Source organism: Gymnodraco acuticeps, unplaced genomic scaffold, assembly GCF_902827175.1.
Source record: "Gymnodraco acuticeps unplaced genomic scaffold, fGymAcu1.1, whole genome shotgun sequence".
NCBI lineage: Eukaryota > Metazoa > Chordata > Actinopteri > Perciformes > Bathydraconidae > Gymnodraco > Gymnodraco acuticeps.
Window position 1 is genome coordinate 2,218 of NW_022992153.1, and position 17,783 is coordinate 20,000.

The 17,783-nt window shown below is 44.1% G+C and overlaps 3 protein-coding genes across 3 annotated transcripts in view; all 3 read left to right on the plus strand.

The window, feature by feature from the left end:
* Positions 1–2,337: 2,337 nt before the first annotated feature.
* LOC117538581 (chymotrypsin A-like) lies at positions 2,338–5,031 on the plus strand. The gene is made up of 4 exons (XM_034204426.1): positions 2,338–2,437; positions 2,515–2,695; positions 4,594–4,727; positions 4,835–5,031. Exons 1-4 carry the CDS (start codon positions 2,423–2,425, stop codon positions 4,994–4,996), a joined length of 492 nt encoding a protein of 163 aa, XP_034060317.1. The 5' UTR covers positions 2,338–2,422; the 3' UTR covers positions 4,997–5,031.
* Positions 5,032–11,804: 6,773 nt separating this feature from the next.
* LOC117538579 (probable GH family 25 lysozyme 3) lies at positions 11,805–12,158 on the plus strand (the record flags this gene model as incomplete). Its single annotated transcript, XM_034204424.1, has 2 exons — positions 11,805–11,843; positions 12,090–12,158. Coding segments are annotated over 2 exons (108 nt in total), but the record flags the coding sequence as incomplete, so codon positions are not given.
* Positions 12,159–16,509: 4,351 nt separating this feature from the next.
* The window catches only part of LOC117538582 (proline-rich extensin-like protein EPR1), a 2,423-nt gene continuing 1,149 nt past the window's right edge, over positions 16,510–17,783 (plus strand). Inside the window, exons 1-2 of the mRNA XM_034204428.1 lie at positions 16,510–16,524; positions 17,313–17,783. The exon at positions 17,313–17,783 is cut by the window's right edge and continues 486 nt beyond it. Coding sequence (XP_034060319.1) covers positions 16,510–16,524; positions 17,313–17,783 — 486 coding nt within the window. The remainder of the gene's footprint in view (positions 16,525–17,312) is intronic.

Here is a 17,783-nt window from a genome sequence, read left to right on the forward strand (position 1 = left end):
TTAATGTCCTCCTGTCTCTGTCTCTTAATGTCCTCCTGTCTCTTAATGTCCTCCTGTCTCTGTGTCTCTTAATGTCCTCCTGTCTATTTGTCTCTTAATGTCCTCCTGTCTATTTGTTCTCTTAATGTCCTCCTGTCTATTTGTCTCTGAATGTCCTCCTGTCTCTGTCTTCTTATGTCCTCCTGTCTATTTGTCTCTTAATGTCCTCCTGTCTTTTTGTCTCTTAATGTCCTCCTGTCTATTTTGTCTCTTAATGTCCTCCTGTCTGTCTCTTAATGTCCTCCTGTCTATTTGTCTCTTAATGTCCTCCTGTCTCTGTGTCTCTTAATGTCCTCCTGTCTATTTGTCTCTTAATGTCCTCCTGTCTCTGTCTCTTAATGTCCTCCTGTCTATTTGTCTCTTAATGTCCTCCTGTCTCTTAATGTCCTCCTGTCTATTTGTCTCTTAATGTCCTCCTGTCTATTTGTCTCTTAATGTCCTCCTGTCTCTGTCTCTTAATGTCCTCCTGTCTATTTGTCTCTTAATGTCCTCCTGTCTATTTGTCTCTTAATGTCCTCCTGTCTATTTGTCTCTTAATGTCCTCCTGTCTATTTGTCTCTTAATGTCCTCCTGTCTCTGTCTCTTAATGTCCTCCTGTCTCTTAATGTCCTCCTGTCTCTGTCTCTTAATGTCCTCCTGTCTATTTGTCTCTTAATGTCCTCCTGTCTATTTGTCTCTTAATGTCCTCCTGTCTATTTGTCTCTTAATGTCCTCCTGTCTCTGTCTCTTAATGTCCTCCTGTCTCTGTCTCTTAATGTCCTCCTGTCTATTTGTCTCTTAATGTCCTCCTGTCTATTTGTCTCTTAATGTCCTCCTGTCTCTGTCTCTTAATGTCCTCCCTGTCTCTTAATGTCCTCCTGTCTCTGTGTCTCTTAATGTCCTCCTGTCTATTTGTCTCTTAATGTCCTCCTGTCTATTTGTCTCTTAATGTCCTCCTGTCTATTTGTCTCTTAATGTCCTCCTGTCTCTGTCTCTTAATGTCCTCCTGTCTATTTGTCTCTTAATGTCCTCCTGTCTCTGTCTCTTAATGTCCTCCTGGCTCTGTCTCTTAATGTCCTCCTGGCTCTGTCTCTTAATGTCCTCCTGTCTATTTGTCTCTTAATGTCCTCCTGTCTATTTGTCTCTTAATGTCCTCCTGTCTCTGTCTCTTAATGTCCTCCTGTCTATTTGTCTCTTAATGTCCTCCTGTCTCTGTCTCTTAATGTCCTCCTGTCTATTTGTCTCTTAATGTCCTCCTGTCTATTTGTCTCTTAATGTCCTCCTGTCTATTTGTCTCTTAATGTCCTCCTGTCTCTGTCTCTTAATGTCCTCCTGTCTCTGTCTCTAATGTCCTCCTGTCTATTTGTCTCTTAATGTCCTCCTGTCTATTTGTCTCTTAATGTCCTCCTGTCTCTGTCTCTTAATGTCCTCCTGTCTCTGTCTCTGAATGTCCTCCTGTCTCTGTCTCTTAATGTCCTCCTGTCTCTGTCTCTTAATGTCCTCCTGTCTATTTGTCTCTTAATGTCCTCCTGTCTATTTGTCTCTTAATGTCCTCCTGTCTCTGTCTCTTAATGTCCTCCTGTCTCTGTCTCTTAATGTCCTCCTGTCTCTGTCTCTTAATGTCCTCCTGTCTCTGTCTCTTAATGTCCTCCTGTCTATTTGTCTCTTAATGTCCTCCTGTCTATTTGTCTCTTAATGTCCTCCTGTCTCTGTCTCTTAATGTCCTCCTGTCTCTGTCTCTTAATGTCCTCCTGTCTCTGTCTCTTAATGTCCTCCTGTCTCTGTCTCTTAATGTCCTCCTGTCTATTTGTCTCTTAATGTCCTCCTGTCTATTTGTCTCTTAATGTCCTCCTGTCTCTGTCTCTTAATGTCCTCCTGTCTCTGTCTCTGAATGTCCTCCTGTCTCTGTGTCTCTTAATGTCCTCCTGTCTATTTGTCTCTTAATGTCCTCCTGTCTATTTGTCTCTTAATGTCCTCCTGTCTCTGTCTCTTAATGTCCTCCTGTCTCTGTCTCTTAATGTCCTCCTGTCTATTTGTCTCTTATTGTCCTCCTGTCTCTGTCTCTTAATGTCCTCCTGTCTCTGTCTCTTAATGTCCTCCTGTCTCTGTCTCTTAATGTCCTCCTGTCTCTGTCTCTTAATGTCCTCCTGTCTCTTAATGTCCTCCTGTCTATTTGTCTCTTAATGTCCTCCTGTCTATTTGTCTCTTAATGTCCTCCTGTCTCTGTCTCTTAATGTCCTCCTGTCTCTGTCTCTGAATGTCCTCCTGTCTCTGTGTCTCTTAATGTTGCTTGCTTATTCGTATTGTTTGTTTGCTCATTGTTTGCTTGTCTGTTTGCAGGCTGTCCCACCGTGTGATCCTCGGAGAGCACGACCGCTCTTCCAACGCTGAAGACATCCAGGTGATGAAGGTCGGCCAGGTGAGTGCAAACACATCGTCCAATCACAGGCCAGACCCTGCCGTGGTGACGTCCTCTAACATGTCACTTCCTGTCAGGTGTTCAAGCACCCCAGCTACAACGGCTTCACCATCAACAACGACATCCTGCTGGTGAAGCTGGCGTCCCCCGCCGTGATGAGCGTCCACGTGTCCCCCGTCTGCGTCGCCGAGGCCGGAGACAACTTCCCCGGAGGCATGAAGTGTGTGACGAGCGGCTGGGGGCTGACCCGCTACAACGGTGAGGGGGCGGGGCTAACCCTAACCAATCAGAGATAATGTTAGGCATGAAGTGTGTGACGAGCGGCTGGGGGCTGACCCGCCACAACGGTGAGGGGGCGGGGCTAACCTTAACCAATCAGAGATAATGTTAGGCATGAAGTGTGTGACGAGCGGCTGGGGGCTGACCCGCTACAACGGTGAGGGGGGCGGGGCTAACCTTAACCAATCAGAGATAATGTTAGGCATGAAGTGTGTGACGAGCGGCTGGGGGCTGACCCGCCACAACGGTGAGGGGGCGGGGCTAACCTTAACCAATCAGAGATAATGTTAGGCATGAAGTGTGTGACGAGCGGCTGGGGGCTGACCCGCTACAACGGTGAGGGGGCGGGGCTAACCTTAACCAATCAGAGATAATGTTAGGCATGAAGTGTGTGACGAGCGGCTGGGGGCTGACCCGCTACAACGGTGAGGGGGCGGGGCTAACCTTAACCAATCAGAGATAATGTTAGGCATGAAGTGTGTGACGAGCGGCTGGGGCTGACCCGCTACAACGGTGAGGGGGTGGGGCTAACCTTAACCAATCAGAGATAATGTTAGGCATGAAGCGGGAGAGCTGAAGCATAGCTTATGGGAAGTATAGCCCTCCCGTGAATCATCATTGGCATCAATATAACATTCGCATTATTTCGTCAAAATCCTATAGAAATCAAGGAGTACAAAGAAATAAAGAAAAATAAAGAAAACTGGAGAAAAATAAATAACAGTGAGGGTAAGAAAAAAATGAATGCATATATATAGGACAAACTAGATATAGGGTCGTTTTCTGCACATGTCAATAGCAGTTTCAAATACCATTTTAGAAAAGGAAAATACTATATATAAATATGTACACATGTATAAAAAACAAATGAATAATGATAGTAATAATATATGCATATAAACATTATGAACACTTATTTTCAAGAGACTTTTTTACATTCATATGTTCACACATACACAAAATAATAAACACCATATGTTCAAGTGTATAAGCTTGATGAGCTTTGAGCTCAGGAGTGAATGCTAATGTTAGCTTTTAGCTCCGGATTGAATGCTAATGTTAGCTTTTAGCTCAGGAATGAATGCTAATGTTAGCCTTTAGCTCCGGAATGAATGCTGATGTTAGCTTTTAGCTCAGGAATGAATGCTAATGGTAGCTTTTAGCTCCGGAATGAATGCTAATGTTAGCCTTTAGCTCCGGAATGAATGCTGATGTTAGCTTTTAGCTCAGGAATGAATGCTAATGGTAGCTTTTAGCTCAGGAATGAATGCTGATGTTAGCTTTTAGCTCAGGAGTTCATGCTAATGTTAGCTTTCAGCTCAGGAATTCATGCTAATGTTAGCTTTTAGCTCAGGAATTCATGCTAATGTTAGCTTTTAGCTCAGGAATGAATGCTAATTGTAGCTTTGAGCTCAGGAGTGAATGCTAATGTTAGCCTTTAGCTCCGGAATGAATGCTGATGTTAGCTTTTAGCTCAGGAATTAATGCTAATGGTAGCTTTTAGCTCAGGAATGAATGCTGATGTTAGCTTTTAGCTCAGGAGTTCATGCTAATGTTAGCTTTTAGCTCAGGAATTCATGCTAATGTTAGCTTTTAGCTCAGGAATTCATGCTAATGTTAGCTTTTGGCTCAGGAATGAATGCTATTGTTAGCTTTTAGCTCAGGAATTCATGCTAATGTTAGCTTTTAGCTCATGAATTCATGCTAATGTTAGCTTTTAGCTCAGGAATTCATGCTAATGTTAGCTTTTAGCTCAGGAATGAATGCTAATATTAGCTTTTGGCTCAGGAATGTAAAGCATCCTGTTACTGAGTGTTCAGATAGTCTGAGTTGTTGTTGACGGTGGTTGTTTGTTTGTTTTTGTGTTTGTTGTGCAGCTGCTGACACCCCCTCCCTGCTGCAGCAGGCCTCCCTCCCCCTGCTCACCAACGATGAGTGCCGTCGCTTCTGGGGAAGGAAGATCAGCGATCTGATGATCTGCGCCGGAGCCTCCGGAGCCTCGTCCTGCATGGTGAGGCTGGAACTGGAACACGCCACTGTGGGGTTGGATTTGCAGCAACCTAACAATATTGTTTTGGACCGATTAATATAAATCTGTGTGTGTTTGTGTTTCCTCAGGGAGACTCTGGTGGTCCTCTGGTCTGTGAGAAGGCTGGAGCCTGGACTCTGGTGGGCATCGTGTCCTGGGGCAGTGGTACCTGCACCCCCACCATGCCCGGAGTCTACGCCCGCGTCACCGAGCTGCGCAGCTGGATGGACCAGACCATCGCTGCCAACTAAACTGTCAGAACCTCAATAAAACCCTCTGAAACACTTCCTGTGCTGTGCTTTGTTCACCGGGCAGATGTTAGCCGTGTTAGCGTGTTGTGAAAAAAGCTGGATGTCTTAGCATAGCTTAGCATAAAGACCTGAAGCAGGGGAGAAGCAGTTAGCTCCCTCATTTATTAATGAGCGTGTGTCACACTTTATGTAGCCTCACCCTGAGGTAGGCGGTCTGTGCTGCAGATACCGATATCTACTGGAGAGCAGAAAGAATATAGGACACAAAGGGATGCACGTTAGCTAAAACCATGCATGCTCAACTTAGCTCAAATGAGCTCACGTGTTCTTGCCTGTTCTCGCAGTTCCACAGCGGCATTTAGCTTAGCTTAAGCCGTTAGCAGATACTGTCTAGCGGCTAATAAGCTTAATATCATCGACTCTGTATTTTACACACTGATTTTCCTGACTGGTTTTAACATCACCACCATCGTAACCCTCCTGTTGTGTTCCGCTCAAATCTGACCGATTTACTACTTTCGGCACTCGTAACTTTTGTGTTTTTCATTTGATTGCATCGAGGCTTTATTTAACCAGATGAAAGCATTGAGATAAAATGTCATTTACAATGCTGTCCTGGCCAAGAAGGCAGCAACGTAAGCCGGAGGATATCCTCCACAGTAAACATTTGAACGTATACAATTGCTAATCACCACATTCATTGAATTGTGGGTGGTTTAGTCAACTTTGTAACATCCATGGTGTTCCCGGTCAAAGATTACCACCATAAGAAATGAATGAGTAACCATCCATCAGATCCATCAATACAACCACACACCGAGCAGACTTAACAATGTATCATATATAATTCTGTGTGACTGGTGAAGCCACACACTGAATAGTATTCGACATACTTATTTATTAGTGTGAATACTGTGCAACAGCATTTCTATAGTTCTTCTGTTTCTCTTTAATCTTCTTCTTCTTATTTCAACCAATATTTTGCCGTCGAATAACTTCAGTCTACTTTCAGCTACAGAAATCATTCAAATATCAAAATATTCAGCACACGATGGGAAACTTTCAACTTTTTCAAAATATGTTATACTTTTTGAAATATTCAGCTTTTTAAACTCTTTTTTTAACATGGAACTCAATGGGAGGAACCTTCAACTCCTCTTTTACCTACACCTTGCACCAAATGCTACTCCTTCCACATACTTTCAGCTACAGAAACCATTCAAATATTAAAATGTTCAGCTCCTTCAGGACATGTGTGCTATGACTTTTCGAGATATTTAACTTTGGAGCTTGGAAGAGAGGGCTTCTTCAGATTTTAACATTAGTGTGTATTGCGCCGCTCGTTAAGTCTAGAGTGCTTTGATCTCAAAACAGAGTGCAGGAGTGCTTGAAATTCGCCCAACATATATTTTTTAAACCTGCCATAATTCCCAAACCCTACACTCCTTGGACATCATTTTTCATGAAAAACGTAGGAAAAGCTCTCCTAAAACTTTCAACATGTCTCCATTAAGGCCCATTGTAAGTGCAGCCTGATCTGTCCTCAGAGCACCAGCTGCACACCTTTAGTACATCTGCCAAAAAGCCACATTATTGACCCGAAAGTACACAAAAAGCAGACCGGCGCTCCTCATGGTCCTGACATCCTCCACGCGTTGACATTTTACGAAAGCAGCTACAGTTTTTAAACTATAGTTGGAAATGTAAGAGGTTTATCTCTTATTCAGAACAATGGAAAGGCTCTCCTTTCACAGCACATCTCCATGGAAACCTTTGATCTCTGGGCTCATGTACACAGGTGTTTGATAACGTCGTCACCATGGTAACCTTTGATCTCTGGGTTTACACACACAGGTGTTTGATGGCATTCATTCACTACTGCTTACATTTCATATCCAACTCCTTTAGTCTACTTTCAGCTATAAACCATTCAACTATTAACTTATTCAGCTATTTCAAGACTTTGAGGCTATACATGTTGTTTATAACCTTTTTAAACCTTTTCTTTTAAATATTAAGCTTGTTCACTATTTTTCCTCCTCTTCCAGTTTAACATTTCACTTTCAAGTTTTCAACAAAGTCATTGCAATGCATTTGAGCTGTAACAATTTTGATTCAAATCATTTCACTTTTCTCCATTTTTTCCCTATCTCTGTTTCTTATCTATCTAATAGAACTACTCGGGTCTTGATAGATTGAGTGGGGAAGTTCATGAGATCTTTCTAGAGGGTTATCAAGAATAACTTTTATCCAATGACCTTTCCCCTCTCTGTCTGTGTCTGTGTATTCTCTTGTTCCGATTAACCCAGCCAAATCTTTGTTCTTGTTATGTATCTATATCTACGCCGGGATCCGGAGTCGAGGCTGATCCTCTTGCTGTAGTCCTGGGTCTTGGATCCTCTATCCTGAGTTCTGGATTAAGTGGTGGACTTCGGGTCGTGGCTGAACCTGTCTCTGCGGTCCTGCCTTGGGTCTCGTCATGCTGCTTCCCTGATGGCTTCCACAGGATTGTAGCTGACATCCTCGTGGATTCATCTTCTTATTACAGACACATGCATTTCCTAACATCCGGTCTATATGCTGTAAAATGTATTATCTCTTGGATTTACACACGGCATCTATTGCACGTCTGTCCGTCCTGGGAGAGGGATCCCTCCTCTGTTGCTCTCCCTGAGGTTTCTCCCATGTTCCCTTTAAACTGTGGGGTTTCTCTGGAAGTTTTTCCTTGTACGATGTGAAGGTCTAAGGACAGAGGGTCTAAGGACAGAGGGTCTAAGGACAGAGGGTCTAAGGACAGAGGGTCTGAGGACAGAGGGTCTAAGGACAGAGGGTCTAAGAACAGAGGGTGTCGTTTTTCTCATACTGATATTCTGAACAATCTGTGCTGTTGTATTTGCTGTAAAGTGTCTCTACTGTAGAATATTTTTATTATATGTTCAGCACTTTGGCTCAACCAAAAATCTTTATAAATGTGCTATATAAATAAAACTTGATTTGATTTGATTTGTCCGCTAAGTTCAGCAACACACTGACTTGGTTTGTGTAGCTAAAAGCAGCTACCAATCAGGCTCTAGTGAATCAGGCTCTAGTGAATCAGGCTCTAGTGAATCAGTCTCTAGTGAATCGGGCTCTAGTGAATCGGGCTCTAGTGAATCAGGCTCTAGTGAATCAGGCTCTTGTGAATCAGGCTCGAGTGAATCAGGCTCTAGTGAATCAGGCTCTAGTGAATCAGGCTCTAGTGAATCAGGCTCTAATGAATCAGGCTCTAGTGAATCAGTCTCTAATGAATCAGGCTCTAGTGAATCAGGCTCTAGTGAATCAGGCTCTAGTAAATCAGGCTCTAATGAATCAGGTTCTGGTGAATCAGGCTCTAATGAATCAGGCTCTAATGAATCAGGCTCTAGTGAATAAGGCTCTAGTGAAACAGGCTCTAGTAAATCAGGCTCTAATGAATCAGGTTCTGGTTAATCAGGCTCTAATGAATCAGGCTCTAGTGAGTCAGACTCTAGTGAATCAGGCTCTAGTGAATCAGGCTCTAGTGAATCAGGCTCTAGTGAATCAGGCTCTAGTGAATCAGGCTCTAGTGAATCAGGCTCTAGTGAATCAGGCTCTAATGAATCAGGCTCTAATGAATCAGGCTCTAGTGATTCAGTCTCTAATGAAACAGGCTCTAATGTATCAGGCTCTTATGAATCAGGCTCTAATGAATCAGGCTCTAGTGAATCAGGCTCTAATGAATCAGGCTCTAGTGAATCAGGCTCTAGTGAATCAGGCTCTAGTGAATCAGTCTCTAATGAATCAGGCTCTAGTAAATCAGGCTCTAATGAATCAGGTTCTGGTGAATCAGGCTCTAATGAATCAGGCTCTAATGAATCAGGCTCTAGTGAATAAGGCTCTAGTGAAACAGGCTCTAGTAAATCAGGTTCTAGTTAATCAGGCTCTAATGAATCAGGTTCTAGTGAGTCAGGCTCTAGTGAATCAGGCTCTAATGAATCAGGCTCTAGTGAATCAGGCTCTAATGAATCAGGCTCTAGTGAATCAGGCTCTAATGAATCAGGCTCTAATGAATCAGGCTCTAGTGATTCAGTCTCTAATGAAACAGGCTCTAATGTATAAGGCTCTAGTGAATCAGGCTCTAATGAATCAGGCTCTAATGAATCAGGCTCTAGTGAATCAGGCTCTAGTGAATCAGGCTCTAGTGAATCAGGCTCTAGTGAATCAGGCTCTAGTGAATCAGGCTCTAGTGAATCAGGCTCTAGTGAATCAGGCTCTAATGAATCAGGCTCTAGTGAATCAGTCTCTAATGAATCAGGCTCTAGTGAATCAGGCTCTAGTGAATCAGGCTCTAGTAAATCAGGCTCTAATGAATCAGGTTCTGGTGAATCAGGCTCTAATGAATCAGGCTCTAATGAATCAGGCTCTAGTGAATAAGGCTCTAGTGAAACAGGCTCTAGTAAATCAGGCTCTAATGAATCAGGTTCTGGTTAATCAGGCTCTAATGAATCAGGCTCTAGTGAAACAGGCTCTAGTAAATCAGGTTCTAGTTAATCAGGCTCTAATGAATCAGGTTCTAGTGAGTCAGGCTCTAGTGAATCAGGCTCTAATGAATCAGGCTCTAGTGAATCAGGCTCTAATGAATCAGGCTCTAGTGAATCAGGCTCTAATGAATCAGGCTCTAATGAATCAGGCTCTAGTGATTCAGTCTCTAATGAAACAGGCTCTAATGTATAAGGCTCTAGTGAATCAGGCTCTAATGAATCAGGCTCTAATGAATCAGGCTCTAGTGAATCAGGCTCTAGTGAATCAGGCTCTAGTGAATCAGGCTCTAGTGAATCAGGCTCTAGTGAATCAGGCTCTAGTGAATCAGGCTCTAGTGAATCAGGCTCTAATGAATCAGGCTCTAGTGAATCAGTCTCTAATGAATCAGGCTCTAGTGAATCAGGCTCTAGTGAATCAGGCTCTAGTAAATCAGGCTCTAATGAATCAGGTTCTGGTGAATCAGGCTCTAATGAATCAGGCTCTAATGAATCAGGCTCTAGTGAATAAGGCTCTAGTGAAACAGGCTCTAGTAAATCAGGCTCTAATGAATCAGGTTCTGGTTAATCAGGCTCTAATGAATCAGGCTCTAGTGAGTCAGACTCTAGTGAATCAGGCTCTAATGAATCAGGCTCTAGTGAATCAGGCTCGATTGAATCAGGCTCTAGTGAATCAGGCTCTAGTGCATCAGTCTCTATTGAATCAGGCTCTAGTGAATCAGGCTCTAGTGCAGGGGTGGCCAACCAGTCAGAGGTTAAGAGCCACATTTTTTCTATGTTATTGCAAAGAGCCACATCAAACACACAGTCACTGATACCGCTTGTTTCAGTTTTTTGTTTTCTGGAGACAAGATTTCAACCACGTCACTGATGCATTTTTGTGGCATTGGGATATATTTTTTAAATCCTCTGGAGCAGAGAGAGGAGCTGTGGATTATTGTTATTGATTAATGCATCAGTGTTTCTTAGGGTCAAAAACACTAAACCCACAACTTAAGATGAAAGCGTTTAGTTTATTTAATAAAAGAGCACATGTTCAATGTGAAAAGTGACAGTAGTTATAGATTATTTGCAATTTGGTGGTATATATATATATATTTTTTTTAAATTATATATATAACACCTTGAATTCCAGGGGGGGGGGGGGCGCGGGGCTCCGTTGGCGGGCAGCGCCCCTCTAAGACAATGGTAGGGGAAACACTGGATAGTGTTTAATCAACGATAGGTTTCCCCCCCCTCAAAGGTGATTGGTTCACTGCATCGCAGGTATTATTGTGATTGGCTCTTGGGCCACATCAAAATTAGACGCGCTGTCATCCTCTCATACTGACACCTGACACCACACATACACACGTAGGGAGAGCCGGGACGAAAGTAACACGGGACGAAAGTAACGGAGCTATTTTATCCGAGCCCGAACAACTTTGACCAGCCAAATTACGTCAGAATTATCAGCATTCAACACTTAACAGACCTACTAAATATCAGGTTTAACTGTCAGGAGTAGTGTTGTCACGATACCAACATTTTGGTTTCGATACCAAGTCAAGAATTGCGATTCCGATTATTTTTCTTAAAAAAAGGGAAACAGTCTTAAATGTAATTATTGTGCTTTATTTCACACCAGAACCATAACCATAACACAAACTTTTAAACAATGAGAACAATAAATAAAATAAATGACAAGAATTCGTATTAAATAAAATTAATACATTTCTTACAGACGGGCCTCGTGGTGTCCGTAGGCTTGCCCTCACTGTCAGAGATATCGCTCAAATACTTCCACATTTCGCTTCTGGCGTCTTTTTTCTCAACAAGCCGTGGCGCAGCGGCAGTTGTACTCCCACTTGCAGCCATGCTTCTGGTTTTCTCACATGCTCTGGCAGCTAGCGCGTGCACGAGAGAGGGGAGGGACTTAGAGCGTGCTTGAGAGGGGCGGGACAGCAGGCACGGCTGCAGTGCAGGGAGTGGAAGCAGAGCGCTGAACACACACGGCTCTTATTAAAACGGCGCTTTCTCACCGGAGTACTTTCCCCCGTCATTCTTAAAGTACCGATACTAATGAAACGGAGGAATCGTAACGTTTTTAACGGCAGGGTATCGCGGTATACCTTTCAAGTATCGGTACACCATGCAACACTAGTCAGGAGTCAGTGTCTCTCCCCCAAACTCACACATATAAAATTCGATATGAACTGAAGAGCCGCATGAAACTAGGCAAAGAGCCGCATGCGGCTCGAGAGCCGCGGGTTGGCCACCCCTGCTCTAGTGAATCAGGCTCTAGTGAATCAGACTCTAATGAATCAGGCTCTAGTGAATCAGGCTCTAATGAATCAGGCTCTAGTGAATCAGGCTCTAGTGAATCAGGCTCTAGTGAATCAGGCTCTAGTGAAACAGGCTCTAGTAAATCAGGCTCTAATGAATCAGGCTCTAGTGAATCAGGCTCTAATGAATCAGGCTCTAATGAATCAGGCTCTAATGAATCAGGCTCTAGTGAATCAGGCTCTAATGAATCAGGCTCTAGTGAATCAGGCTCTAATGAATCAGGCTCTAATGAATCAGGCTCTAATGAATCAGGCTCTAATGAATCAGGTTCTGGTGAATCAGGCTCTAATGAATCAGGCTCTAGTGAGTCAGGCTCTAGTGAATCAGGCTCTAATGAATCAGGCTCTAGTGAATCAGGCTCTTGTGAATCAGGCTCGAGTGAATCAGGCTCTAGTGAATCAGGCTCTAGTGCATCAGTCTCTATTGAATCAGGCTCTAGTGAATCAGGCTCTAGTGAATCAGGCTCTAGTGCATCAGTCTCTATTGAATCAGGCTCTAGTGAATCAGGCTCTAGTGAATCAGGATCTAGTGAATCAGACTCTAATGAATCAGGCTCTAGTGAGTCAGGCTCTAGTGAATCAGGCTCTTGTGAATCAGGCTCTAATGAATCAGGCTCTAGTGAATCAGGATCTTGTGAATCAGGCTCTAGTGAATCAGGCTCTAGTGAATCAGGCTCTAGTGAATCAGACTCTAATGAATCAGGCTCTAGTGAGTCAGGCTCTAGTGAATCAGGCTCTTGTGAATCAGGCTCTAATGAATCAGGCTCTAGTGAATCAGGATCTTGTGAATCAGGCTCTAGTAAATCAGGCTCTAATGAATCAGGTTCTGGTGAATCAGGATCTTGTGAATCAGGCTCTAGTAAATCAGGCTCTAATGAATCAGGTTCTGGTGAATCATGCTCTAATGAATCAGGCTCTAATGAATCAGGCTCTAGTGAATAAGGCTCTAGTGAAACAGGCTCTAGTAAATCAGGCTCTAATGAATCAGGCTCTAGTGAATCAGGCTCTAATGAATCAGACTCTAATGAATCAGGCTCTAATGAATCAGGCTCTAGTGAATCAGGCTCTAGTGAATCAGGCTCTAATGAATCAGGCTCTAATGAATCAGGCTCTAATGAATCAGGCTCTAATGAATCAGGTTCTGGTGAATCAGGCTCTAATGAATCAGGCTCTAGTGAGTCAGGCTCTAGTGAATCAGGCTCTAATGAATCAGGCTCTAGTGAATCAGGCTCTTGTGAATCAGGCTCGAGTGAATCAGGCTCTAGTGAATCAGGCTCTAGTGATTCAGTCTCTAATGAAACAGGCTCTAATGTATCAGGCTCTTATGAATCAGGCTCTAATGAATCAGGCTCTAGTGAATCAGGCTCTAATGAATCAGGCTCTAGTGAATCAGGCTCTAGTGAATCAGGCTCTAGTGAATCAGTCTCTAATGAATCAGGCTCTAGTAAATCAGGCTCTAATGAATCAGGTTCTGGTGAATCAGGCTCTAATGAATCAGGCTCTAATGAATCAGGCTCTAGTGAATAAGGCTCTAGTGAAACAGGCTCTAGTAAATCAGGTTCTAGTTAATCAGGCTCTAATGAATCAGGTTCTAGTGAGTCAGGCTCTAATGAATCAGGCTCTAGTGAATCAGGCTCTAGTGAATCAGGCTCTAGTGAATCAGGCTCTAGTAAATCAGGCTCTAATGAATCAGGTTCTGGTGAATCAGGCTCTAATGAATCAGGCTCTAATGAATCAGGCTCTAGTGAATAAGGCTCTAGTGAAACAGGCTCTAGTAAATCAGGCTCTAATGAATCAGGTTATGGTTAATCAGGCTCTAATGAATCAGGCTCTAGTGAGTCAGACTCTAGTGAATCAGGCTCTAATGAATCAGGCTCTAGTGAATCAGGCTCTAGTGAATCAGGCTCTAGTGAATCAGGCTCTAGTGCATCAGTCTCTAGTGAATCAGGCTCTAGTGAATCAGGCTCTAGTGAATCAGGCTCTAGTGAATCAGGCTCTAGTGAATCAGGCTCTAGTGAATCAGGCTCTAATGAATCAGGCTCTAGTGAATCAGGCTCTAGTGAATCAGGCTCTAGTGAATCAGGCTCTAGTGAATCAGGCTCTAGTAAATCAGGCTATAATGAATCAGGCTCTAGTGAATCAGGCTCTAATGAATCAGGCTCTAATGAATCAGGCTCTAATGAATCAGGCTCTAGTGAATCAGGCTCTAATGAATCAGGCTCTAGTGAATCAGGCTCTAATGAATCAGGCTCTAATGAATCAGGCTCTAATGAATCAGGCTCTAATGAATCAGGTTCTGGTGAATCAGGCTCTAATGAATCAGGCTCTAGTGAGTCAGGCTCTAGTGAATCAGGCTCTAATGAATCAGGCTCTAGTGAATCAGGCTCTTGTGAATCAGGCTCGAGTGAATCAGGCTCTAGTGAATCAGGCTCTAGTGCATCAGTCTCTATTGAATCAGGCTCTAGTGAATCAGGCTCTAGTGAATCAGGCTCTAGTGCATCAGTCTCTATTGAATCAGGCTCTAGTGAATCAGGCTCTAGTGAATCAGGATCTAGTGAATCAGACTCTAATGAATCAGGCTCTAGTGAGTCAGGCTCTAATGTATCAGGCTCTTATGAATCAGGCTCTAATGAATCAGGCTCTAGTGAATCAGGCTCTAATGAATCAGGCTCTAGTGAATCAGGCTCTAGTGAATCAGGCTCTAGTGAATCAGTCTCTAATGAATCAGGCTCTAGTAAATCAGGCTCTAATGAATCAGGTTCTGGTGAATCAGGCTCTAATGAATCAGGCTATAATGAATCAGGCTCTAGTGAATAAGGCTCTAGTGAAACAGGCTCTAGTAAATCAGGTTCTAGTTAATCAGGCTCTAATGAATCAGGTTCTAGTGAGTCAGGCTCTAATGAATCAGGCTCTAGTGAATCAGGCTCTAGTGAATCAGGCTCTAGTGAATCAGGCTCTAGTAAATCAGGCTCTAATGAATCAGGTTCTGGTGAATCAGGCTCTAATGAATCAGGCTCTAATGAATCAGGCTCTAGTGAATAAGGCTCTAGTGAAACAGGCTCTAGTAAATCAGGCTCTAATGAATCAGGTTATGGTTAATCAGGCTCTAATGAATCAGGCTCTAGTGAGTCAGACTCTAGTGAATCAGGCTCTAATGAATCAGGCTCTAGTGAATCAGGCTCTAGTGAATCAGGCTCTAGTGAATCAGGCTCTAGTGCATCAGTCTCTAGTGAATCAGGCTCTAGTGAATCAGGCTCTAGTGAATCAGGCTCTAGTGAATCAGGCTCTAGTGAATCAGGCTCTAGTGAATCAGGCTCTAATGAATCAGGCTCTAGTGAATCAGGCTCTAGTGAATCAGGCTCTAGTGAATCAGGCTCTAGTGAATCAGGCTCTAGTAAATCAGGCTATAATGAATCAGGCTCTAGTGAATCAGGCTCTAATGAATCAGGCTCTAATGAATCAGGCTCTAATGAATCAGGCTCTAGTGAATCAGGCTCTAATGAATCAGGCTCTAGTGAATCAGGCTCTAATGAATCAGGCTCTAATGAATCAGGCTCTAGTGAATCAGGCTCTAATGAATCAGGTTCTGGTGAATCAGGCTCTAATGAATCAGGCTCTAGTGAGTCAGGCTCTAGTGAATCAGGCTCTAATGAATCAGGCTCTAGTGAATCAGGCTCTTGTGAATCAGGCTCGAGTGAATCAGGCTCTAGTGAATCAGGCTCTAGTGCATCAGTCTCTATTGAATCAGGCTCTAGTGAATCAGGCTCTAGTGAATCAGGCTCTAGTGCACCAGTCTCTATTGAATCAGGCTCTAGTGAATCAGGCTCTAGTGAATCAGGATCTAGTGAATCAGACTCTAATGAATCAGGCTCTAGTGAGTCAGGCTCTAGTGAATCAGGCTCTTGTGAATCAGGCTCTAATGAATCAGGCTCTAGTGAATCAGGATCTTGTGAATCAGGCTCTAGTGAATCAGGCTCTAGTGAATCAGGCTCTAGTGAATCAGACTCTAATGAATCAGGCTCTAGTGAGTCAGGCTCTAGTGAATCAGGCTCTTGTGAATCAGGCTCTAATGAATCAGGCTCTAGTGAATCAGGATCTTGTGAATCGGGCTCTAGTAAATCAGGCTCTAATGAATCAGGTTCTGGTGAATCAGGATCTTGTGAATCAGGCTCTAGTAAATCAGGCTCTAATGAATCAGGTTCTGGTGAATCATGCTCTAATGAATCAGGCTCTAATGAATCAGGCTCTAGTGAATAAGGCTCTAGTGAAACAGGCTCTAGTAAATCAGGCTCTAATGAATCAGGCTCTAGTGAATCAGGCTCTAATGAATCAGGCTCTAATGAATCAGGCTCTAGTGAATCAGGCTCTAGTGAATCAGGCTCTAATGAATCAGGCTCTAATGAATCAGGCTCTAATGAATCAGGCTCTAATGAATCAGGTTCTGGTGAATCAGGCTCTAATGAATCAGGCTCTAGTGAGTCAGGCTCTAGTGAATCAGGCTCTAATGAATCAGGCTCTAGTGAATCAGGCTCTTGTGAATCAGGCTCGAGTGAATCAGGCTCTAGTGAATCAGGCTCTAGTGCATCAGTCTCTATTGAATCAGGCTCTAGTGAATCAGGCTCTAGTGAATCAGGCTCTAGTGAATCAGACTCTAATGAGTCAGGCTCTAGTGAGTCAGGCCCTAGTGAATCAGGCTCTTGTGAATCAGGCTCTAATGAATCAGGCTCTAGTGAATCAGGCTCTAGAGAATCAGGCTCTAGTGAATCAGGCTCTAATGAATCAGGCTCTAGTGAATCAGGCTCTAGTGAATCAGGATCTTGTGAATCAGAATCGAGTGAATCAGGCTCTAGTGAATATGGCTCTAGTGCATCAGTCTCTATTGAATCAGGCTCTAGTGAATCAGGCTCTAATGAATCAGGCTCTAGTCAGTCAGGCTCTAATGAATCAGGCTCTAGTGAATCAGGCTCTTGTGAATCAGGCTCGAGTGAATCAGGCTCTAGTGAATCAGGCTCTAGTGCATCAGTCTCTATTGAATCAGGCTCTAGTGAATCAGGCTCTAATGAATCAGGCTCTAATGAATCAGTCTCTAGTGAATCAGGCTCTAGTCAGTCAGGCTCTAATGAATCAGGCTCTAGTGAATCAGGCTCTTGTGAATCAGGCTCGAGTGAATCAGGCTCTAGTGAATCAGGCTCTAGTGAATCAGACTCTAGTGAATCAGGCTCTAGTGAATCAGGCTCTGTCAGGCTCTAATAAATCAGGCTCTAGTAAATCAGGCTCTAGTGAATCAGGCTCTAGTGAATCAGGCTCTAATGAATCGGGCTCTAGTGAATCAGGCTCCAATGAATCAGGCTCTAGTGAATCAGGCTCTAGTGAATCAGGCTCTAGTGAATCAGGCTCTAGTGAATCAGTCTCTAATGAATCAGGCTCTAGTGAATCAGGCCCCACACCTCCACACAGAGCCCCCCCATATCTACACAGAGCCCCCCACCTCCACACAGAGTCCCCACACCTCCACACATAGCCCCCCCCCCCACCTCCACACAGAGAACCCCACCTCCACACAGAGCCCCCCACCTCCACACAGAGCCCCCACACCTCCACACAGATCCCCCCCTCACCTCCACAGATCCCCCCCTCACCTCCACACATAGCCCCCCTCACCTCCACACAGAGCGCCCCCACCTCCACACTGAGCCCCCTCACCTCCACACAGAGCCCCCACACCTCCACACAGATCCCCCCCCACACCTCCACACAGATCCCCCCCGCCTCACCTCCACACAGAGCCCCCTCACCTCCACACAGAGCGCCCCCACCTCCACACAGAGCCCCCTCACCTCCACACAGAGCACCCCCATACCTCCACACAGAGCCCCCACACCTCCACACAGATCCCCCCCCTCACCTCCACACAGATCCCCCCCCACA